General features: G+C 27.3%; 1 protein-coding gene and 2 long non-coding RNA genes across 4 annotated transcripts in view; 1 reads left to right on the top strand and 2 right to left on the bottom strand.

Annotated features, from left to right (window-relative positions):
* LOC100214781 (protein phosphatase 1E) overlaps positions 1–853 on the top strand; it is a 31,462-nt gene extending 30,609 nt beyond the window's left edge. The window contains exon 7 of the mRNA XM_065807713.1: positions 99–853. Within this exon, the coding sequence (XP_065663785.1) occupies positions 99–319 (221 nt within the window). The 3' untranslated portion in view covers positions 320–853. The remainder of the gene's footprint in view (positions 1–98) is intronic.
* LOC101240945 (uncharacterized) lies at positions 853–13,815 on the bottom strand. Its single transcript, XR_010641245.1, has 2 exons — positions 13,681–13,815; positions 853–1,532 (listed from the first exon to the last, which is right to left on the bottom strand). It is a non-coding gene; the product is annotated as an uncharacterized LOC101240945 (long non-coding RNA).
* Positions 13,816–17,666: 3,851 nt separating this feature from the next.
* On the bottom strand, positions 17,667–20,846 carry LOC136085887 (uncharacterized). Of its 2 annotated transcripts, XR_010641244.1 has the most exons (5): positions 20,103–20,846; positions 19,297–19,354; positions 18,436–19,211; positions 18,079–18,132; positions 17,667–17,993 (listed from the first exon to the last, which is right to left on the bottom strand). It is a non-coding gene; the product is annotated as an uncharacterized LOC136085887 (long non-coding RNA). The 2 variants fall into 2 exon arrangements; XR_010641243.1 differs by lacking the exon at positions 20,103–20,846 and having other exon boundaries at positions 19,297–19,621.
* Positions 20,847–21,939: the final 1,093 nt, after the last annotated feature.

Genomic DNA, 21,939 nt, shown 5'->3' with positions numbered 1-21,939 from the left:
ACTTGCTTATATTTATTATTTTATTTTTGAATAATAATGGCTTTTGTATGCCTCGTTCAATAAATAAAGGCTAACTTGCTTGTATTTTGGTATCGTAGGAGATGAAGAATTCCTTATTCTAGCTTGTGATGGTTTGTGGGACAATGTTGAGCCAGTTGAGGCTGTCCAGTTGGTTAATGTCTGCATAAAAAATGGCTCCCGTAGCTCTGCTGCTGAACAGCTAGTCATGCTTGCCAAAAAAAATAAGTCAGAAGATAATATCACGGTGCTGATTGTCTACTTAGATGTTCAAGAAATCTCTTCAAAGATTCATAGTTGATATTTTTCTTCATTGTTTTAATTTTTCGTTTTTTCTAAACTGCATTTTTTTTACGTCAAGTTTCTCGTGAGCTTAGTTTATATATCTAATAATAATTATATTGTATATCTGTTACTCTGACTTTGCAGTAGCATCAGTTAACTTTTTATATATATTAGTTGCATTTTTTCCATGTATTATATTTATTTGTATATCTTTCATACTTTTTATTCAACTTTTTATGCGAGTTTTCTATTATATAGAACGCATTTTTAAATTTTTTTATACCAACGAGTTTTATAGTTTTTTAAAACTTTTTATGTGGAACCAAAAAAAAATATACTTACATTAGAAGATATTATAGTATCTTACATACATCTCACACATCCATATAATTAGAGCTTTACATTTTATTTTGTGGTTACTATTTCTACTAATATATTATGGTTACCTTTTTATAACAAAAATATTTGTAAGATATGAAAAATATTTTTATCCGAATCCCGTGGAAAATATATACGCTATTTAAATATATATGATACTCAATTATGTAAATTAGTTTTTGTTGTTTTTCTTTAATGACGGTCAACTAACATTGGTTAATCATCATTTTAATTTAGTATAAAGTATTACAAGATATTCTTCGGTATAACACATTCATGTTTTAAAAAATAGTTCTTATTTTGAATATACACAAATTGCTAATTCATTAAACGAGACGTTCATAAAGCACCATAACTTGATAAAAACGTTAAAACAAAACTGAAAAATATATTGAAAGGAGAAATACGCTTTACTCCGTTGTTTTTATGCTCTTATTAGATTTTGCGGAGATGTTTTTCTTCTCGATAATCAAATTTCAATGAAATTGTTTTTAAATTTTTTTAGAATTAGCAAGCGCAGAGACGTCATTTTCGTTCAACGTTTTCTTTGCGCCGTCGATAGTTTTGATTTTTGTTGGTGTTTTTTTTAGTTTCAGTTTCTTTAATAAACTCTTTTTGTTAAAACGTTTAGAATTGCGTTTATCTCCTGTTGTAGCTTGCTCGAGTGGTAAAGCTGCCTTTGATTTCATATTTTTTTTGTTTTTAAGATTTCTTTTGCTTCCTGATGCATTGTTGTGTTTTTGAGCAATCAGTGATTCTTTCTCGATCGTGTTTTCGCCAATTTTTTGATCATTTTCTTTTGCGTCACCTTCAGTTTTAGAATTAATTATTTGTGCAGCATCACTCGAAATCTGGAAAAATCAAATTATGTATTAAACAATATTTAAGAAAAATTAGAAACAAATTTGATAACAATTTAAAAAATTAGAAACAAACAAATAGAAATACCCTGATTCGGTATCAGTGATAATATCCTACCTCTTCTACCACATAGCCTATGCGGCCTATTTTGTTGCATTTTTCGTAAGAATAATTAAGGTCTGTTATTTTTACGGTTTATGTCTAAAATATGGGTGTACCAGAACAAAAATTTCAAATTCAGGAACCGGAATTGTCAATAAAACTCCGGCCGTTTTACCTTCAATGTTAAAGTGTAAGCCTAAATCTTAGCATCGTGGCTATATAATATATATTTATAACATGTGATATATATATATATATATATATATATATATATATATATATATATATATATATATATATATATATATATATATATATATATATATATATATATATATATATATATATATATAGAAAACGTATTTTATTAACTTGATTCTTTTTTCATTTAAATATAATATATTGTTTTTACTTGTTTTTTATAATTTTATGTATTGAAAGTTTTAACCTGCATAATATTTATATTCAAAATTATTTCCATATTTTCTATTTTTCCATTTAGGTTCATATTGAAATAATTATTGTAAAAGGCATCCTATGTTTTTTAACTATTTTAAATTTAACTAACATTTTAAATGAGACTATTTTCAGAGGCAAGTAATATTTTTGATGAAAAAAGAACTACTTGGCTGCCCAAAACTGGAGAGCAACTTATTGCACCACAATATTCCAGAAACCATTACATAGTTGGTTATTGCAAATAAAACTACATTGTGTTCGTTTAGAAATTTGTATTTTTTACCTAGGTTTACCTGTAGGGCCATCAATTTTATAATAATTTAGTAAGTCTTTGTCACATGTTTTAAAAGATAAAGCAAAAAATAAATTCCGACATTCCGACATTGTTTTCCCAGCCGGAACCGGAATGAGCTAAAAGTCACAAATTCCAGCTGAAATGAAATTCCGGTACACCACTAGTTTAAAAGCTTGAGATCTTGGTTATTATTAGATTAGATTAAAATTTGTTTGAACAGTGATACATGTTATAATAAATTCCTGTTTGCATGATGCATGATTTTATTCATATTTCATTAAAATCGTTAAATAATATTTAGATTTTCTTTGAGTACTTACATAATGTTATACTGGATATGTTTGTTAACTGATTGTCTGTTTCAGTTTATTCTAATCATACAAAATAGTGAAATAGACTTTCAGATAGCTATATAATATTTAGCTATTTGAAAGTCTATTTCATTACTATGTATTATTGGAATAAACTATGCCAGGTTTAGCAATTTCAGAGCACTATGAAAAATATTTGACGTTTGACAAAAACTAGTTTTCATGAACTCTCTAATAACCTTTTTTATAATTAAGCAAAAGTCTTTTTTACATCTATTAATTTAACTGAATCTCTTTCAAACAATGCATAGAAAGTACTAAGTTTTATATGGCTTCACTTATATATTATTCATTGAGGAAATTATCAATAAAAAAAAATTGCCGCGGAAACGTTTTTTAAGAAGAGGTTTTTGAAGGTACAGATTCCTAAGTAACAAAACACATCAAGTTTGTTTGAAACTTTCTATATATTTTAAAAAATGGATAAGGAATCAAATGGAATGGGGAACCTTTTTAACATTTATTCATAAAATATATATATATATATATATATATATATATATATATATATATATATATATATATATATATATATATATATATATATATATAATTTATTCTCAGCGTTTCGAAACTTTAAGGTCGGTTTATTGAAAAAAAAAAAAAACACTTTTTTAAAAAAGGTTCCCTGTAAAAAAAAATAAGTACACCCTTTCCTCTATTCAAACCAAGTATTTATTTATGTTTTCTTGAAGAAATGGTATTTATGTTTTCTTGAAGAAATGGTATTTAGAATTTTTGTATAGAAATAAGTATATTATCTTCTTTTTTCATTCGCGTATTTTTTGTTTTGATTTTTGCGCTTGATTTTTAATGTTTTCCTATTGTTATTTCAATGCCTTTACACAGCCAATTTGCGATACAAAAGTACTAGGTGTTTTGCCAAAAAATCATCAGTTTTTCCAGCACAAAAAATGCAATAAATTTGGATCCACTGATTTTCTAAAGTTCCTCTCGTTTCTTAAGTTTTTTAAGCTTTCTACAATAATGTTAATCGTACATAAATATGTAAACAAAAAAAAATACTGTGGAATGACTAACAGGTTGATATATAATATATTTAAAATTAAAAACAATAAAATCAATAGTTTGTAAGTCTTGGTGACTGTCCCAAGTAAAATCAACACTGCAAATCTTAAAATTCGTTCCGCAAAATTGTTAATATAACTAAATTATTATTATTGTGTCTGATAAGTATTACCCAAAAATTAATATAATTATTAATATTGCCTTTAAGCAGTCTTCTTACTTCTTTTAACAGACTTCTAAATGATAAGAAATCTACCAACACTTATTTGTTTATACTTTCTAAAACGTAACTCCAAAGGATCTCTTTGTAACCTTGAAATAAAAACAAATCTATACCATCCTTCAAGCAAATCATCAATAATGCAGTTGCTCGTAGTGTTTTAATTAAAAAATAAAAAGTTTGTTTAGTATTTAGTAAATGTAAAACAGATCGAATTTCAATGCAACTTGCAAAAACAAAATAAAATGTGAGTTTGTTTTCACCTTTCATACCAGCATTTTCGAGTTTATTGGATGTATCGAATTATGTATTAACAATTCATAAACTTTATAAAATAAATTCCTTGCGATGCAATAATATTCCATGTAAATTCCGTTATTGCAAAATGTAGCAACTTTAACGTTGTCTCTGTACATATCAGATAAAAATAAAAATATTTTTTTGCATATAACCATCTTGAGTTTGCTGTACAAGCCTGGTCACCGCATTTAAAATCAGACATTGCCATTCTCGAGCAAGTCCAACATCGAGCAACAAAAACAATATCGACTATTAAACACATGACCTATGAAGATCGACTCCAACGGCTCGGTTTAGCAACTCTTGAAGAACGCCGCAAAAGAGCAGATCTTATCGAGCAATTCAAAATCACTCGTAAACTCGTAAAATTTTCAAATAGAATTGTCGCCCCATGGAATGCGCTTTCGCAAGAAGCAGTGAACGCTCAATCCATCAACGCTTTCAAAAACAACATAAGAAAGTAACTTTATAGATACAATTGCTGCTTTGTCTGTAGCTTCTGTATCTCCATGTTCGTCACCATAGGGGGGCCTGGTGTAGCACCTCTTCATCAAATTATAAATAGATTATTGTATTTGTATTTGATCACTGAATAATAATAATAATAATAATAATAATAACAAGTTATTTCTTATATTTTTTATTTAAATAGGTTATATCGAATAACAAGTATGTATTAAATACTCCATTATAAACTGGATGATAAATAAATACTTTCCATATCCAAAACATGTTTTATGAAACTCTGATTATACATTAACATTGGTAGAATAATTATTGGTAACAATCCAGATTAGTATAATGAAGTAATGCACTCAAAAATTTCTTTTCATGAAATCATGAACTTTCTATGTAAGTTTAATGATTCCACAATGTAAGATTCTTAAAGCCAATCATAAAAATCATAACAATCATTAAAAAAAATATCTTTAAAAGATTATTTTCTGAATCTCCAGAAACATATTTACCACTTTGGTATTAGGCAGGTATTTGCAAATACATCGTATTTGCAAAAAGTACGTAATCACTTTATTCACCATCTTTTGTTACAAATTTTTATTGTTTTAAATGCATTTGTCACAACTTTGAATTTTTCTTAGTAAATTAAAGATTAGTGCAATTGCTCTAACAATAACTAATACGACTGAGCCCAAGTGTGACTAATAACCTGTTCATAATGTATAATGGAGGCAGAATATAGCTTCATGTTCTTTATAATTATCCAAATGTCTTGCGGAAGATAGTATCTTATTTTATTTATCTTCTTCAAACTTTAACTCATATTATTAGCCTTGTTTCTTATATTTTATTTATCTCCATCAAAATTGAATTCATATTATTAGCCTTATTTCTTATATGGGCAGGGAAATTTTCTAACATACTAAAGTTTGTTAACTTGCAATTTGCGACCATTGCGAAACCATCCAGGTAAAGAAACATAACCATTGGACCATGTCAATACCTGTGAATAAAAGAGGTATAACAGACTTGCTTGAGGGAGAACGTAGCTGTTTTCTGTAAAAATTAGCCAATAACAAGTTTTTGATAGTAACTCTAAAATTTGTAAATTTTAAATATGTTTTTACTATTCATATTAAAAACTTTATTTTGAGAATTTTTAAAAAAATAATCGTTCTGTAGATATTAAACTTCAAAGTTTTTTAGAATCTTTTGGGTTTTTGCGTACCTTTAAAGAATGATATTGAGACAAGCCGTCTTCCGATCCTATATATTCTATTCTTTTTTAGGTCTCAAGTAGCTAATATATAATAATGGAATAAAACTAATAAATAATTTTTAAGTATTTTTTTCGAATTTAACTTCTACTATGAATAGCACCAACATGCTAAAAAATAAAATTTTTGAAGAAGGTCACTATTGAGCTCGGCCTGATTTTCACAGAAAGTTGTTCTTTGTCTTTGTAGTATATTAATTTCAACGGCAAGTCAAAATGGCGCCTATGCGGTGAAAAAAGCTCTGAAAGCTGTTACCGAAGTGGATTACTCTCTTAAAAGTTGACTGGATAAGTTTTTAACCACTATTTGAACTATTAAGAAGTAATTACAATAAAAATTACGATCTTGGTAAAGTATTCGACATGTATATACCTCGATAGTAGGTATAAGCATCAGATAAACTGTTAGTAAAGAATACTTCTTTACTAACAGTTTAAACCTTATCTACTGCTTCCTTGTTTAGCTATAGTTTTGTTAGGATCTTAAAAACTTTTATTGGCAAGGAACCTTTAAAGCTCTCCAGGATTTTACGTATTAGTATTAGTATTTTTGCCTGTTTTAAAAGCAGATAACTATATTTTAAATATAAAAATATAAAGCACCCTTTTGTAAAGCAGTTCTAATCTAGACATTTATTAAATCAGTTATAATCTAGGAATTTTTATTTATTTTTTATTTACGTGCCCAAAGAACTCCTTACGGTCTTATCACAGAACACCGTGGAGGAGCATTTAATAGGAAGTTCACGCTTCCTTACTAACCGATGTCGCAAATTTACCCAGAGGTGGGGTTTAAACAACGGATCCTTTGATTCTGAGGCAAGTGCGTTAAATTTAAGTGCGCTGAACGCTTAAATTTATTAATAGTTATTTAAAAAAAAAAAAAACATAAAAAAATAACTATAAACTATCTTTAAATTTGTAAATATTGTTTACCATTTTTTCTGAACTTAAAATATTGGATTGCTTAAGATGTTATGAAGCGATATCATTTGGTTAACTTTTAACTATGTTAATTACATGGTATTTCACTGAAAATTATAATACTGCAATGAGAGGTACAATATAGCTAGAGGGAGTACAAAGTAAAATGACATAATTTTACCTTGTACTCCCTCTAGCTCTATTGTACCTCTTTAAAATGTAAAACTTTAAAAATGAATAAATAACTATTTTAAAATTTTTGACATAAACGTAAAGCAGTTAAGTTTCTATAAAGTCCTTTAAAATTTGTTTTTTAAATTGTTCAGTGGTTAAAGTGGTATGATACCCAGTGATTTCAGTAAAACTGCTTTTAAAATTTTTTGTAGCATTTAAGATAAAATATTTCAGATATTCAAAAACTCATTAAATCACGAAAATTAGCCCAGATATTCAAAAACTCATTATATCACGTAAATAAAGAATCATCATACTCAAAATTATTTGGTTCAGTAAAATTATATTTGAAAATAGTATCATTTTACCTATTGGTGCCCATAATACCCCCGATTCTATTCTATATATAAAGCACACATAACATATTATTAAACAAAACTAAAAAATAGATCCCCACGTTTTAAACACTATATATACAAGTTGCTTAATAATACCTCATAATACCCCCGATTCTATTCTATATATAATGCAAATATTGTAATAAAAAAAGCACACAATGCAAAACAAAACTAAAAATTTCGCACGTTTAACACGTTTTAAACATGTTTTAAACACGTTTTAAACACTATGTACAAATTGCTTATCATTATAATTGTTATTATTTTTGTAAATGATGATAAATAAATATGTAACACTCAGTTCATTATTATGTAAAGCTAAAGTCATCTGGTTTTAATATTTAAATTTACTCAAAATGTATTTTAAATTAAAAAAATTTAAAAAAATTGTTATTATTTAACTATTAGTAAATTAAATGTTTAATGTATTTTTATTCAAATTTAATGAGCAAATCTAAAAAATAAAGTTTTGAAAGTTAATAAAAAGAAAACATTTAAACACTTTTTAAAGAACTATTTTGTAAACTAAACAACAAGAAGAGCAAACCTAATGTTTTCTAACCTACCACTTGTTGGTTAGAAAACATTAGGTATGTTCATTAGGGTTATGACTTTTTTTCAACCCCTACTCCTGCACTGTATTTTGATGAACTTTTACCTAAATAGCACAAAATGAACTATTATTTGCATATCTTTTGAAAAAAGTTCACCCTACCATTGAAAAATCGATTTTGACATAAGTACTACTATGTAATACATAGTATATTGAAAAATAGATTTTGATATAGGTACTACTAGGCAATACAAGGTAGTACTTATGTCAAAATCGATTTTTCAATGGCGGAGTGAACTTTTTGAAAAGATATGCAAATAATAGTTCATTTCGTGTTTTTTAAGTTAAAAGTTCATTAAACTACAGTACAGGAGCATGGGGTTGAAAAAAATTATAACCCTATTTTATTTAAAAAAAAACTAAGTATTATAGTGTCATTTTTTATTAAAACTTTATTCAAAAAAGTAACTTTTTTGAATAAATTTTGATAAAAAATGACACTATAATACTAAGTTTTTTTTAAAATAAAATAAATCATATATAGGATAGAATAAAACAAGAAACCGCCTGTCCATTTGTGAGGTAGAATGTAATTATAAACTCCTTTATTATTGCTGGGTTACGTATGGTTACGCTTGTAATCCAATGAGAATAATGATCCACCTTACACTTCACATGATTAATTTTTTTGTGAACAAAATTGCATTAGTTAGGGTTCCTATTGAGAACCACACATCAAAGGGTTATTGAACGCTGTTATTTTACATTATCGCTATAATAGCTATAATATATAATATCTATACACAGATTAAAAAGCTTCAAAGCAACATTTTCTCGTTTTGTTTACTCGTTTACTTGTTTACTCAATGCTTTACTAGGGCTAACCATTACGTTAGTTTTTAAAATTTACATTCAAATGATCTATAAAATACTTAGATAAATCTAGCACTATAATTTAACTGCAATAAAAATAAATAATTTAATAATAACCATCTAAAGGCAAAAAAAGGTTATTTTATTCTGAGCTATTTATAGCTATGTAGTAAATCTTTTGACAAAAAATTATACAATGCTCGACTAATTTTTAAATATTATGTTTTTTTCTGACAGTTGGTTATGTTGGTTTAGTTGGTTAATTTATGACATCTGGTCGTAAATGAAGTTTTACAAAGTTTCTATTAAAGTTTGTGTTTTTTAAGGCTTAAAGTAAACGGGGGTAAGAGTACACGGTTTCAAATTCAAATGTTTTTTTAAAGAAAAAATATTTTATGTTTACTTTTTATTGTTTTAAAGACAATTTTTTACATTATATAAATATATAAAATTAAGAAAAAATATTTTAAAATCTTTAAAAAAAATCGATTTTTTGTGAAGAAAAAACAAGTTTACTTTTCCCCTCATAATTGGGGAAAAGTAAACTAGCTTTTAATTTTTAATAACAATTTTTTAAGACATTAAGAAAATCAAAACTAAATAAGGATATTAAGAAATCAAGCAAAATTAATAAAAAATAAAATGAAAACTAATCTTATTAGAAGTTAAGTTTACAAAAAACTATTTTAATCAAATATACGAAAAAAACTATTTATTAATTAAAAAAAAGAAGTTGTTTCATCAGGTTCAAGGTTCAAAAGAGTTGTTTCAGCAGGTTCGCGGCATTTTTTCATGCAAAAAAACTCTTCACCAATTTTGTATTTTTTAGGTAAACACGATCGACAAACCCAAAACTTGCAACTAAAGCTTCACATTGGTATCACATTTTGTTTTGAGTTGGCAATGCTTCTTCCTAAACTCTGCTACACTTTTTGCACCTCTTGATGTCTTTGTCTTGTCTCAGTTTTTTTGAACGTTGCATATGCCGGTTTCATCGGAAGCTTTACTGAAGTGAGTTTTGCGTTACTTTATTTGCTTTGATTTTTTGGCCTCATTGTCTTGCTTTAGTTTCTCGAGCACCTCAGATTTACTTGGACACTGGCCTTCAACTCTCGGAATGCTGACTCTTTTAAGATTTTTTTTGCGTGTCAATATGGTGGCGCCTTCGAGTCTTTCTGTGAAGTGTTGCAACATTTGATAAGTTTGAGCAAGAGTCACTGGTGTTGTTGTTAAATTTTGAAGTTGCCGAATCGTTGGAGTTTGATGCTGACTTATGTTAGATGATGATATAAGCTGGCATGAGGATGATAAAGCAGGCTCGTTTGAGAATAATGAAACAGACTTGCAAGAAGATGATAAAACAGGCTCAGTTGAGGATAATGAAGTAGGCTCGGATGAAGATGATGAAGCAGGCTGTGATGGTACTTGAAATGTTTGAGCAATTTGTAATTTTGATTGATCGATTTTGCTAATATCAAGTGGGAACAAACCAGTGTTTTGAAATCCAGCGATTATTTGTGTTCGTGTAAATGCGTCACCGGAGCTAAAAGGTTTTGCTTGTAGTTAAATAAAGTTTTCTTTTGTTAAATTGTTGAAATTTTTAGCTGCGTAAAATTATGTTAGTAACTTGAGCCAAACTCGGTTAACGTGACAATACACACCTACGTCTAACGGTTAAAGTATGTGGGACGAATGAACCGGTAAACATATCAGCCTGATGTTATTGTTAATGTAAATGCGTGCAACATCGTAAGTAACATGTGTGACGTGTCCGTCCAAGACTAAAATGTAAATACATGTAATTTAAAAAAATATTTGATTAATTGATTAAGTGATTAAACTACTCGATTTAAATTGACCAAATTAATTACCTGGAATTAAATTGATTGCCGGTATGAATACTTTAGTGAGCCATTGAATAAATTGTTTCTCTTCCATCCAACCCGACTTGGAAGTTGTAAATACGGTGTTTGGTGGTCCTCCTTCACACCAGTCTTTGTACAGACGTGAAATTGATTTGTAAACTACGAATGGTGGCAAAATGGTACCGGTAACGTTGACACAATTACCGATTGTGTAATTTAATTTTTTCGTTGTTACCAACCAATTTTAAAGGGCGATTAGCACCGAGTCTGTAAGTTATATGCTGCTTGCCTTAATCGCCTGAAAATCCGATTTCGTCAAAATTACACAAATTGCACGCAGTGCTGTTGTTGATATTTGCTTCAAGAAATTGTTTTTGAAGTGTATTGAAACAACCTGTTATTTCGTTTTTGGTACAAGAGGAAGCTCTAAGAGACGAAATATTGCCTGGTACTCTGACGCTTAATTTATGACTCCATCGTTTCGTGAAATCTTTATATCATTCTCATCCTGGTATACGATTTGGAGGAAAAAGATGACTTTGAATTGTAGATACTAAATATCCCTCAACTATTGTGATGATATCTGCAAATGTTCTGCCAAAACCCCAATCGGCTGAACTGATAAGTACTGAAACAAGAGCAAACTCAAATATATATATATTACTTAGCACGGTAATTGTACCTCTACCATGTGGACGGACATTGTTGTGCACACGCTTGTGAAAAGTTGCCTTTTGTATATTGTATGCCTCTGAAGCTTTACTGAGTGATATTTCGCCTTTTTTGATTTGTTCTACTGCAAGTTGCAATTCTTCTTTCTAAGTAGTTCGCTTTTGCGATTGTAAGTACGAGTTTTGTTTTAAAGTTTTTTAGATAAATAGCAAAGACTGCCTTAATTATTTACGTTTTAATAATTAAAATTATTAAAACGTAAATAAATTATTAAACGTAAATTAATAGTTATTAATTATTTACGTTTTATCAAACTAATAACTATTAATTAGTTTAACCGCGCCCATCTTATTTCCAAGTTTGAGCAATCAGCATTTTACTCTTCGCCTGATTTATATTTTTTTGCTCATAACTTTTTTCTGGAACTAGCAATTCAATTTTGAAAAGAGAATTTTGATCGTCATAAAATTTTCTGCAACACAGCCTTTTTTTGTTTAGTAAAATTTAATTTTAGTTTTGGGAGTTTTGAAGTTCATTTTTTAGAAAAAAAACTTTTTTTTTTTACAAGGGTGAGAATTTTGAAGTTTGCTAAGGCAAAATTAGATTTTTTTTAAAATAATTTTTACACCTTTAAATAGAGCACAAAATTCTCTACAAAACGGTACCTCGTATTTTTAAAGATTTTTTGTTTTAGCTTTCAATAAATGCAAAAGAAACGAAATTGTTAAACTATTCACTTTTTTTTTTCGTTTACTCTTACCCCAGTTTACTCTATGTTTTTATTTAATTTTTTGCTTTGTTATTCTAAATAAAAATTTTACAAGTAAAGTTATTATATTGTCTTTTCTCATGAAACCTGATTTTTTTTTTTTTTTTTTCTTTGAAGTAAAAAACCTAAACACTTTTTTTTTTTTTTAAAAAAAAAAATTTCGTTTACTCTTACCCTAGTTTACTTTATTCTTGCTCGACTGGTAAAAAAAGAAATTATTTTTTAATAGTAAACACTTTTCTGCAAAACAATATATAGAAACCTTAGCAACTATATTAATCATTTTTTAGTGGTTTATAAATAGCTTACTTGTAACAATGCATTTTAAAATGCCATTTAAAGGTTTTTTGTCTGAAAACTTAATGTGGTAGACTGCTAAAAAGTTAGAAAAAACCGATTTTTCAAAAGTGACGTTATTTTAAACAGTAACTGTTGTAGAATCTAAAAATGTATAGATCTTCGTATGAGAAAAAAAATTTAGAACTGATAAAAGTGATTTATTTTAGTAGTGTAACTTTTATAGAGTCAGTTAAGGTTAGAAATAAAAAAAAAAATAAAAACAAAAAAAAATCTTAAAGCAACTAGAAAAGGGTTTGATAAATACAATAATTAAAAGAGACAGTATATAAAAAAGAGAGATTTTAACCTGTTTTTATAAGTTTGTATATTCAATAATTTAAATTTGTATGCATTTTCTCTGCTTTATTCTTCAAATATTTTGGCAAAGATTGCTGGAGCTGTAATTGTCCAATTGACTTTAAATTTTGTACAGAGATTCATAATAATAAGCTTTATGCCTTGAGATAAAAAAAGTGTAGAATAGAAATTTAAAAAAAAAAATTTTTTGGTTCCTAATATCAGAAATTTGATGATAAATTGGGCGCATTAAAAAATATAGCGATGCTTTAAAATAAAATTTTTAATATCAGGGTATTTATTTACATAAAAAGAATAAAAATGCAAAAAATTATATATATGAAAAAAATAAAAAATAAAAATAACAATTTTTCAAATGTATTTATCATGTTTGAAGTAAAAAAATCTATTGAAATATTCTAAAATTCAAAAATAATTTTTTTAGACTGTTACACCTTAAAGATAACAATAATTCAAGTTATGTTATAATTTTAGTTTTATATTTTATAATATAGTAGTAATGAATATTAAAAATATTATGTTTTAATTTTAAAATAACTGAAAGTTATATGATATAATAAGGAAAATTTTTTTTTTAATGTTTATAACATAATAATAACAAATATTAAAAAAAATTAATAGTGTTAATAAATTAATAATGGTAAAATATAAATATAAAATATTTCAAAAAAAAAACAAAACACTTGTGATTTCATAATAAATACTAATAAATTTTTTTTGATATAATAATACAAAATTTTACCCTTGATGTGGCTGAAGATACTTGATGCCCATGAATTTCAAGGAAAATTATGAAACAAAGCAAAAATGTTCTCATTTTATCTCAAACTTTTTATATAAGTTTCTATCTAAAATAAAATTCTAAATTAGTAAAAAAAAAAAAAATAAATAAGAGATTAAAACTAATATTATTGCATACAAATTAGAACAGTAAACAACAAAAAAGCTACGGTTTATGAACATAAAATTTTTCTTAAATTGATACTCGACTATACATTTTTAAAAAGCACATACACATATACACTTAAAATGCAAAAAAAAAAAAATTTATGAGCGTATTCGATGTATGTGAGAACATCTTTTAGAAGACTTTTTTTCTCTACGTTATTGTTTTTCATCAAATGTTTTTTATAGTTTTTTTTTTTTTATAATATAAATTCATTTAAATGCAAGTATCAATCTGAAGACGATCAACAAGGTATGGTTTCTATGATAAAATGCATAATTTTAGTACGATGGTATAATTAGTAATTTGGTATAATTTATCATGTTGATCAACCGTAAATTGCGTGGTATTAGGAGAAGGATTTCAGTTACTAATTTAGTTATAAGTTATTTTACTTGTTTTATTTGAATCAAAGTTAAAATTAATAATATTAGATGTGTTTTAGGACTTCAAAAATTTAGGGCAATCAAGCAATAAAAGTTAATTGTTTTAACAGTAAATATTTTGTTGTAGAAATAGTACAAGAAAAAGTGTACTTCCGGAAATTTAGATCACATTAAAGATTTGAAAAAATTTTTTAAATATAAAAGCGAGACTTCAGACGTTGTCAACATTTATAGCGAAGTAGAAACCAGGATCAAATGAGCGATCAAGCTGCGATTAAGTAAGCGCAATAAGCGCCTTGCAGCAAATAATTATACGCAACGATTGCTTTGTTACGATTAATTATTTTCTTGGTGTGTTTTGCTGTTTCACTTGATTCGTACCGAAGCTAAAAGAACTCATTCGGTTGAAGCACAGTTTTGCAATAGGCTGTGCTCAATTTAACAATTGCATAATTGCGCGGCGCTGGTCAAATATTTTTATTGCAGGTGTACAATGTACACCTGCAATAAAAAACGTTAAGTGTGGATACATATAAATGTATTTGCGGATATATTTATTATATTTATATTTACTTTTTCTACAATATGGTGATGTTTTATTAATTTTTGAAATTTAATTTTTTTCAAATCAAAAATTTCCTAATTTTAACATGATATATTTTTTTTGAACGAAAAATCAATTGCAGATGAAAAGCAAATAATCACGGATCAACAAAAAATTATTTGACACATTAACGGGTCAAAAAGTCACAAACTAAATAATGCCTTAAACAAAATATCCATATGACATTTCAACAATGCCAATCTTTAAAACGCATATGACAAAAATTTTATGATAATATGGTCTTTAGTTTTGAACTTACAGTCTTTAAAGTGAAACTAAATTTGTTGTTTCAAAAACAATGTTTTTGAAACAACAAATTTAGTTCAACAATTCAAAATGGAAATTGGATTATTGTTGATATTTAATAGGAAAAAACATTATTTTAGTTGTGGAATTCCATCAAGAGTGTTACCCGGACTTTACTTCAACAACAAAATTGATCATACATTGATTGGAGGATTTAGACAATCATAAAATAATAAATTTTTATAGTTAATAGAGAAAATCACAACGTTATTTTGTTGGAGATAGCTGACAGGCTGAAGTTATCAAAAGGTAGTTTTTTTCATTTGGGTATGAAAAAACTGTTTTCCAAATTGTTGCCTAATTGTTTTAGGATACGCAGTTATAGTTTTTCATTTTATAAAAACGTAAAAAACTTTTCTCACCAAAACAATACAACTTGCTGCAAGTTATTGAAAGCAATTCCAAACTCATTAAGATGGTTTGTGGCAAACAATTTAGCTCAGAAAATGCTGTCAATCCAAAATCGAAGGTCTTTTATAAAACTAATGATAAACTATTCTAAATAGGTGGCATCACAAAGTTTGAAAAATGTTAGAATAACTGTATTGCCGCCGAAGGAGACTATAAATGAACAAAAAGGAACTTTTACAAAGTTGTTTTACTAATTACGTCCAAAACTTTATGACCTTTGTATTAATATATTAATGTATTATTAATATGTGTTAATGTATTACTAAATTTACAACTAAAATCATATAACGACAAATTTTGTATTGATACCAATAAATAACTAACCGCAGTTTTTTTAATTATAATTAGTTATTAAGGTGCTCCAAGAAGACCTAAAAGTCTTACCATCACAAATCACCGCTGAATAGTATTTAACCAGGAATTTCACGCTTCCTACCAACAGTCTACAAACAGTTAGTAGAAACTGAAAAAAAAAAATGTTGAAAGAATAAAGGGGGCATTGCTAAAAACATTCGCCTTTGACGCATTTACAGTCTACGAGCAGTTTATTATGAGAAAGTTAAAACATGGAGAGGCAGTCAATGTTTATTTGGTAGAACTGCGCAAGTTATCCACACTAATTGGTGGGTTACCAGGTAGAGCAATTGCGTGTGGGTATGAATGAAGATAGATGAAGTATCAATATCTGCTCCTGATATTTGTTTGATGGGAAAAAAGCGAATCATGTTTACTTGATGACAAGTTAAAAAGATGTCAGTAATATAAATATAATATAAAAATCAAGAATGAATAATCGATGAATGAATGAATAATTGCGTGGAAACGGAATGGTAGTTCTCAACTGGAAACTCTGGTTAATAAGATTGCTAAATACACTTTCCCTACTAGTATAAAACACAATTATGAAAAATATATTGAATAATAGATAAATAAAAAATGGCTGCAAAAGTGCAAAATTAGAAAACGCGATCCGAAAAAGGGTTTGGTTCTACTTATGATATTGGTGCAACAAAACAAAGGAAAAATTTAATCAGTATTAGTCTTCAAGAAGGTGAACACGTTGATTGAGTCATTTACGGCAAACACGGATACGTGTGCTAACACGTATCCGTGTTTGCACACGTATTAATTAATATTTCAATTATTGATTTATCTTTAGCCTATATGCAACTTAAATTTGATGAGTAACTCTCGACTTACCAAACTGTTGTGTTCAGTAGATAAAGATTTTGTTAAATACGTTTGTGATTTGGTTTAAATGTTGCACCAATCATAATGAAAGAGTTTTTGGACAAAGCTGTATCATAAAGAACGTCATCATTAATGACATTTTTGTGAATGAAGACGTGTGCCAGTTTATCGCGTATTTAATCATTTCAAAATGTACGCCATTGTAAGCTGATGGTTCGTGTGTCCAAAGGACTAAGATTTCAAGGGTTACATGTTGGAATTGAAAATAAAAAGCTATATTGGAGAAGAGATAATGATGAGATTTACCAACAAGACGTAACATCTTTTCTTTATGTGGGAAAATTACAGGGAATCTTCCAATTTGCGGTTAGTTGGAATCAAGCTGTATCATTGAAAAAATGTCGTTTTTACACAATTTATAAATAAATAGAACGTTAAACTTTGCTTCAGGTGCGCCTAAGTTGAAACATTTAACTTTCAAAAAACTAGAAGCCCCCGGGTAACTAATACGATTTTCAATACAATATTGAAACAATTACAGAGATCATCTTAGAGCATAAAGTAGAAGTGGGCAAAATATTTCGGTACATGCGTGACTTAAGACCCAATAGGCACAGCGACGTGACAAAAACGTGAATTTCACGTTATTTTGGCACGTGACATTTAGGTGACTTTTTGGTCCCCATGATATGACCAATTCACGTGATTTTTGGACGTGTTTTTCACGTTACTTTTGGCACGTGATATTTAGGTGACTTTTTGGTCCCCATGAACTGTCTAAAAGACGTGCTTTTTACGTTAATTTTGGCATGTAATATTAAAGCAATAACTATGCTTTATAAAAACGAAGTGATTGGATTCATGTAGAGAAAAAAAACTCATCGTCGAGGAAATATTTAATACGTATTAAATTACATGGTTTTATTAGTCAGTATATTAGTTCTTGACATAAACATTTTGAATTTGTAATAAAAGCTGCACTTTTGTTAAAATATCCTCATTATATCCAATAAGTAATAAGTACAAAGTCATAGATCTGCATCTTACGAAGAGCACGCTTCGATCCACAAAGAGCGCACTTCAAACTTAATCTAACGAACCAGTCGATATATTCTCCCATAAAAGCACGCTTCAAACATAATCTAACGAATCAGTCGATATTTTCTCCTATAAAAGTACGCATCAAACTTTATCTAATGAATCAGATTTAGCTGAAAAGAAACGAATAAAATCTTAAATAATAATATGATTATTTAATAATTATCTTAAGTCACAAACTTTTAAAACAAATCTTACTTGGTAAGTTGCCAAGCATTTTGGCAACAAGATTTTCTAGTTGTTTTCTTTTATCTAAATCATTAAATAATTTTAAGAAAACAATACTAAATACAATGTAGAAAAATTTAAAAAAGTCATTTGGCTTCTAATTTTATACTCTTATTGCTAAAAAATAAATAAGGATTTAATAAAAAAAGACATAACAAAAAAGTTGACAGATAAATAAAAGAAAGAAGTACAAAATAATAAATACAAGTCTAAAAAAATATTGTTTATCTATATATATCTATATCTAATATCTGTCTATAGATAAATATATATCTATATATAAAGTTAATAACTGATGCGCGTGATTAGAAAAAGACTTGTACTCACCTTAGGTGATAACATCTGATTAAATAATTTGTTTTCTTTGTTTTCCATCTTATATTTGCACTTGTTTCTGCATTAACTTGTTCATACATTAACTCACTAGATGCAAAGGTGACAGCCCACGAAGTTGCTTTAAATGAGTAATCTACAAAGAGCCTCATCTACCCCTAGTTATATATAATATATTAAGTATAAAACTAAAAGTATGTATAATAAAGTATTGTCAAATTAGGTCACCAATAAATACCGAGTGCTGAAAATTCAACTCAGAATCAAGTTGCATTCTCCGACAAGATATGAACTAAATTAAATTCTTGCTACAGGGTGCGATCACAAAAAAAGACGAAGAGAGGGAAAAGTGAATTTTCTCAAACTTTAAAAGTTAAAAGATTATTGTGTCTTACTACAGAATGATATTCCTAGGCAATAACATAACAATACCATTGGATCTTCCTAGTCAATAATATTTTATACAGAACTTCCCAAAAAAAATAATCCCTGAAACTCAATTATAAAAAATTAGTAAATAAAATAAAGAATATCTTTCCAAGTTTCTAATCATAGGTTTTTATAGAGAATAAAAAAAGATCTAAAATACGCAATATTTTGGCAACGTAACTTTCATGCTTCAATTAAGTAAAATTGTAACCTGGACGAGGTCACCTAAAATATACATGATTGAAGCGTGAAGAAGGAAACCGGGTAAGAGCATGCATCAAACTTTATCTAATGAATAAGTCGATATTTTCTCCAATAATAGCTAGCGACACCAAATTTAGCTAAAAAGAAACAAATAAAAACTTAAATAATAATATGATTATTAAATAATTATCTTAAATCACATACTTTTAACACAAGTCTTACATGGTGAGTCGCCAACTGTTTTGGCAACAAGATTTTCTGGTGTTGCTATTTCTTTGATCTAAATCATGAAACAATTTTTAAAAAAAGCAATGCTATATTTGAGAGAAACTTGATTTGCATATTGGAAGGTTGTCCACATTGAAAGATAAGTATAATGCAGTTTCAAATACAATAGCATCATAATCATCTTTTTATGGGGAAAACATTGAACAAATCAGCGTTAATAACCTGTTTTATATTGTACATAATAACAATAGCAATAAAAGTCATATAATATATACAATAATAATTTCATAAATACAATTCAAATATATATATATTAATCATATAATATTTAAATAATATAAAAAAATGAAATAAATAAGTATTAACCATTTTTAACAAGTAAAGCACAAGATCAAGATGTTATATATTACAAAAAGATAAAGTATTTAAAAATAATATATACATATATCAATAATAAATAACATAACATATTTATTTATTGATATTATCTTGGATAAATTCTTTAACCTTGTTGATTAAAACCAAATAATAGAAGAAAATCTATTTTTGGTTTTTATCTAAAAACCAAAAATAGATTTTCTTGACTCTTGAGCAATAATGTATGCAGAAGTTCTACAGACATTATTATTGCTCAAGAATTAAGAATAAGTTCTTCTAGAACTTATAATTTGTCCATGTAGCTTACTTAATTTGATATTAAATTCGTTATAACATAACTTATTTTGCACTAAATTAAGTAAGCAAAATGGACAAATTTGCCAGTCTAAAATATTATATCATAAAGTAGAAAAAAAGCATACCTTGTATTTGAGTTTAATCTTATTTGTGTGGCAAATAGGGACGCTTGGTACTAATTTATTTAACTTAATTTGATGTAATTTGGATATTAGATATTACAACTTAAAATATATTGGACTATTTAGTTTTGTTTTAAATGCATTGATATTATATAGACCAATTTTTTTTTTTTAATTATAATTAAACTACGATAAAAATTAATTATATCATCATAAAAGTAAAATAATTATAACTAATATAATGAATACAAAAACTATACTATAAAAAAATAAATAATATAATTAAAAATATAACTTTATATTTCTTATCACAGGTTTTTATTAAGAATAAAAAAAGTTCCGTTAGACGCGATATTTTGGCACGTAACTTCACGTAACTTTCACGTAAAATAGTAACCTGGACGAAGTCACCTAAAATACACGTGATTGAAATGTGAATAAAACGTTGCGTGCCTACTGGGGAACCATTAGAGTTTATGTGGATTCAGATGATCAACCAGAAGATGATTCTAAACATGTTATGCTGCAAAAGACAAAACAAACAAGACGCCGTTGGTATGTTTTGAAACTCTATACTTAGATGTGGTTGCTTAGAGCAACCACAGATATGAGCAATTTGATTGTCTAGTTTTGAAAAAGAGGCATGTGCGCATTTGTTGAAAATTAAAATCAAAATAATTAGTTTTTCAAAAAATATCTTGGAATAATGAAAAACTTATGTTACTATAAATCCAGGAAAATCATTTTATTTTAAAATGATTTTCCTGGATTTATAGTAACATAAGTTTTTCATTATTCAGAAAAATGAACCTCTTGAAAACAAAATATTACATTTGAAGAAGCATGTCTTCAATAAAAATTTTAAACAATGTAACTAAAAAAAATTAGAGCATTTCAAAAAAATCATAATTTTAGTTACAAGATAAATAAACTTTACTTACTCGGGAAAAATAAATTTTAGCAGTATGCTTTTTTTTAATACTTTAGATATTAATAAAGATTTCCAGAAAGTTACAGGGTTGCACTTTGTATCATAGAGTCAGAGCAATCGTTTAAATGCAGTTCATGCATGGTCACCACAGAAGTTACGCACGGAAGTTGCTAATTTGACAGTTTCAGTAGTTGTTTTAACTAAAAATTAAAATAACTACTGAAGGATTGATTGATACTGACGGACCTGTAAAATTTCAAAATGGCTTCTCAAAAAAGGTTTTGTATTCCTCTTGAAAAAGTTTTTGATTATTACTGCATGATACGTATTTGTAATATTAATTTATATGTAATATTTTAATATGCATATGTAACTATATGTAATATATATGTAATGTATGTATATGTAGTTATATGTAACAAATACAAAGTAAAGTACTATACATTTATAATATGTATTAATTTGTACTTTGTATGCTATATTTTTATAAAATGTCCTGTAATTTCTAATATTTTCTGTAGTGTATTTTACCTTGACTTAGGAGTTTTACTTCTAAAGATATTTCTAAAGATCTTTTTGAAATTAATAAACTCAAAATATGGTTAAAGATCATAAGCGTAAGCTACAGCAAATTTCAATTAGTATATGGGTAGTGCTATTTAAGCCTAATATGCCACATAAAAGTCATCTGATGAAAACATGAAGGTTGTGTATTATCATCGCTGTTGTCATAAGAATGTTCAACCAATGTTGCGCTAGTTCAAGGACAAAAAGCTACTATTATTAGTAGTAGTTGTAAAACCGCTTCACAGTCACAGGAACTCTAACTTACCGTCACTCTAATTTGCCATCATTGTTAATACTAATCAAATTAGTCACTTACTCACACCTCTATCCCTTCAATCAAAA

Source organism: Hydra vulgaris, chromosome 10, assembly GCF_038396675.1.
Source record: "Hydra vulgaris chromosome 10, alternate assembly HydraT2T_AEP".
Classification (NCBI taxonomy): domain Eukaryota; kingdom Metazoa; phylum Cnidaria; class Hydrozoa; order Anthoathecata; family Hydridae; genus Hydra; species Hydra vulgaris.
The sequence above is the reverse complement of the archived record's forward strand: the minus strand, read 5'-3'. Positions and strand labels throughout refer to the sequence as shown.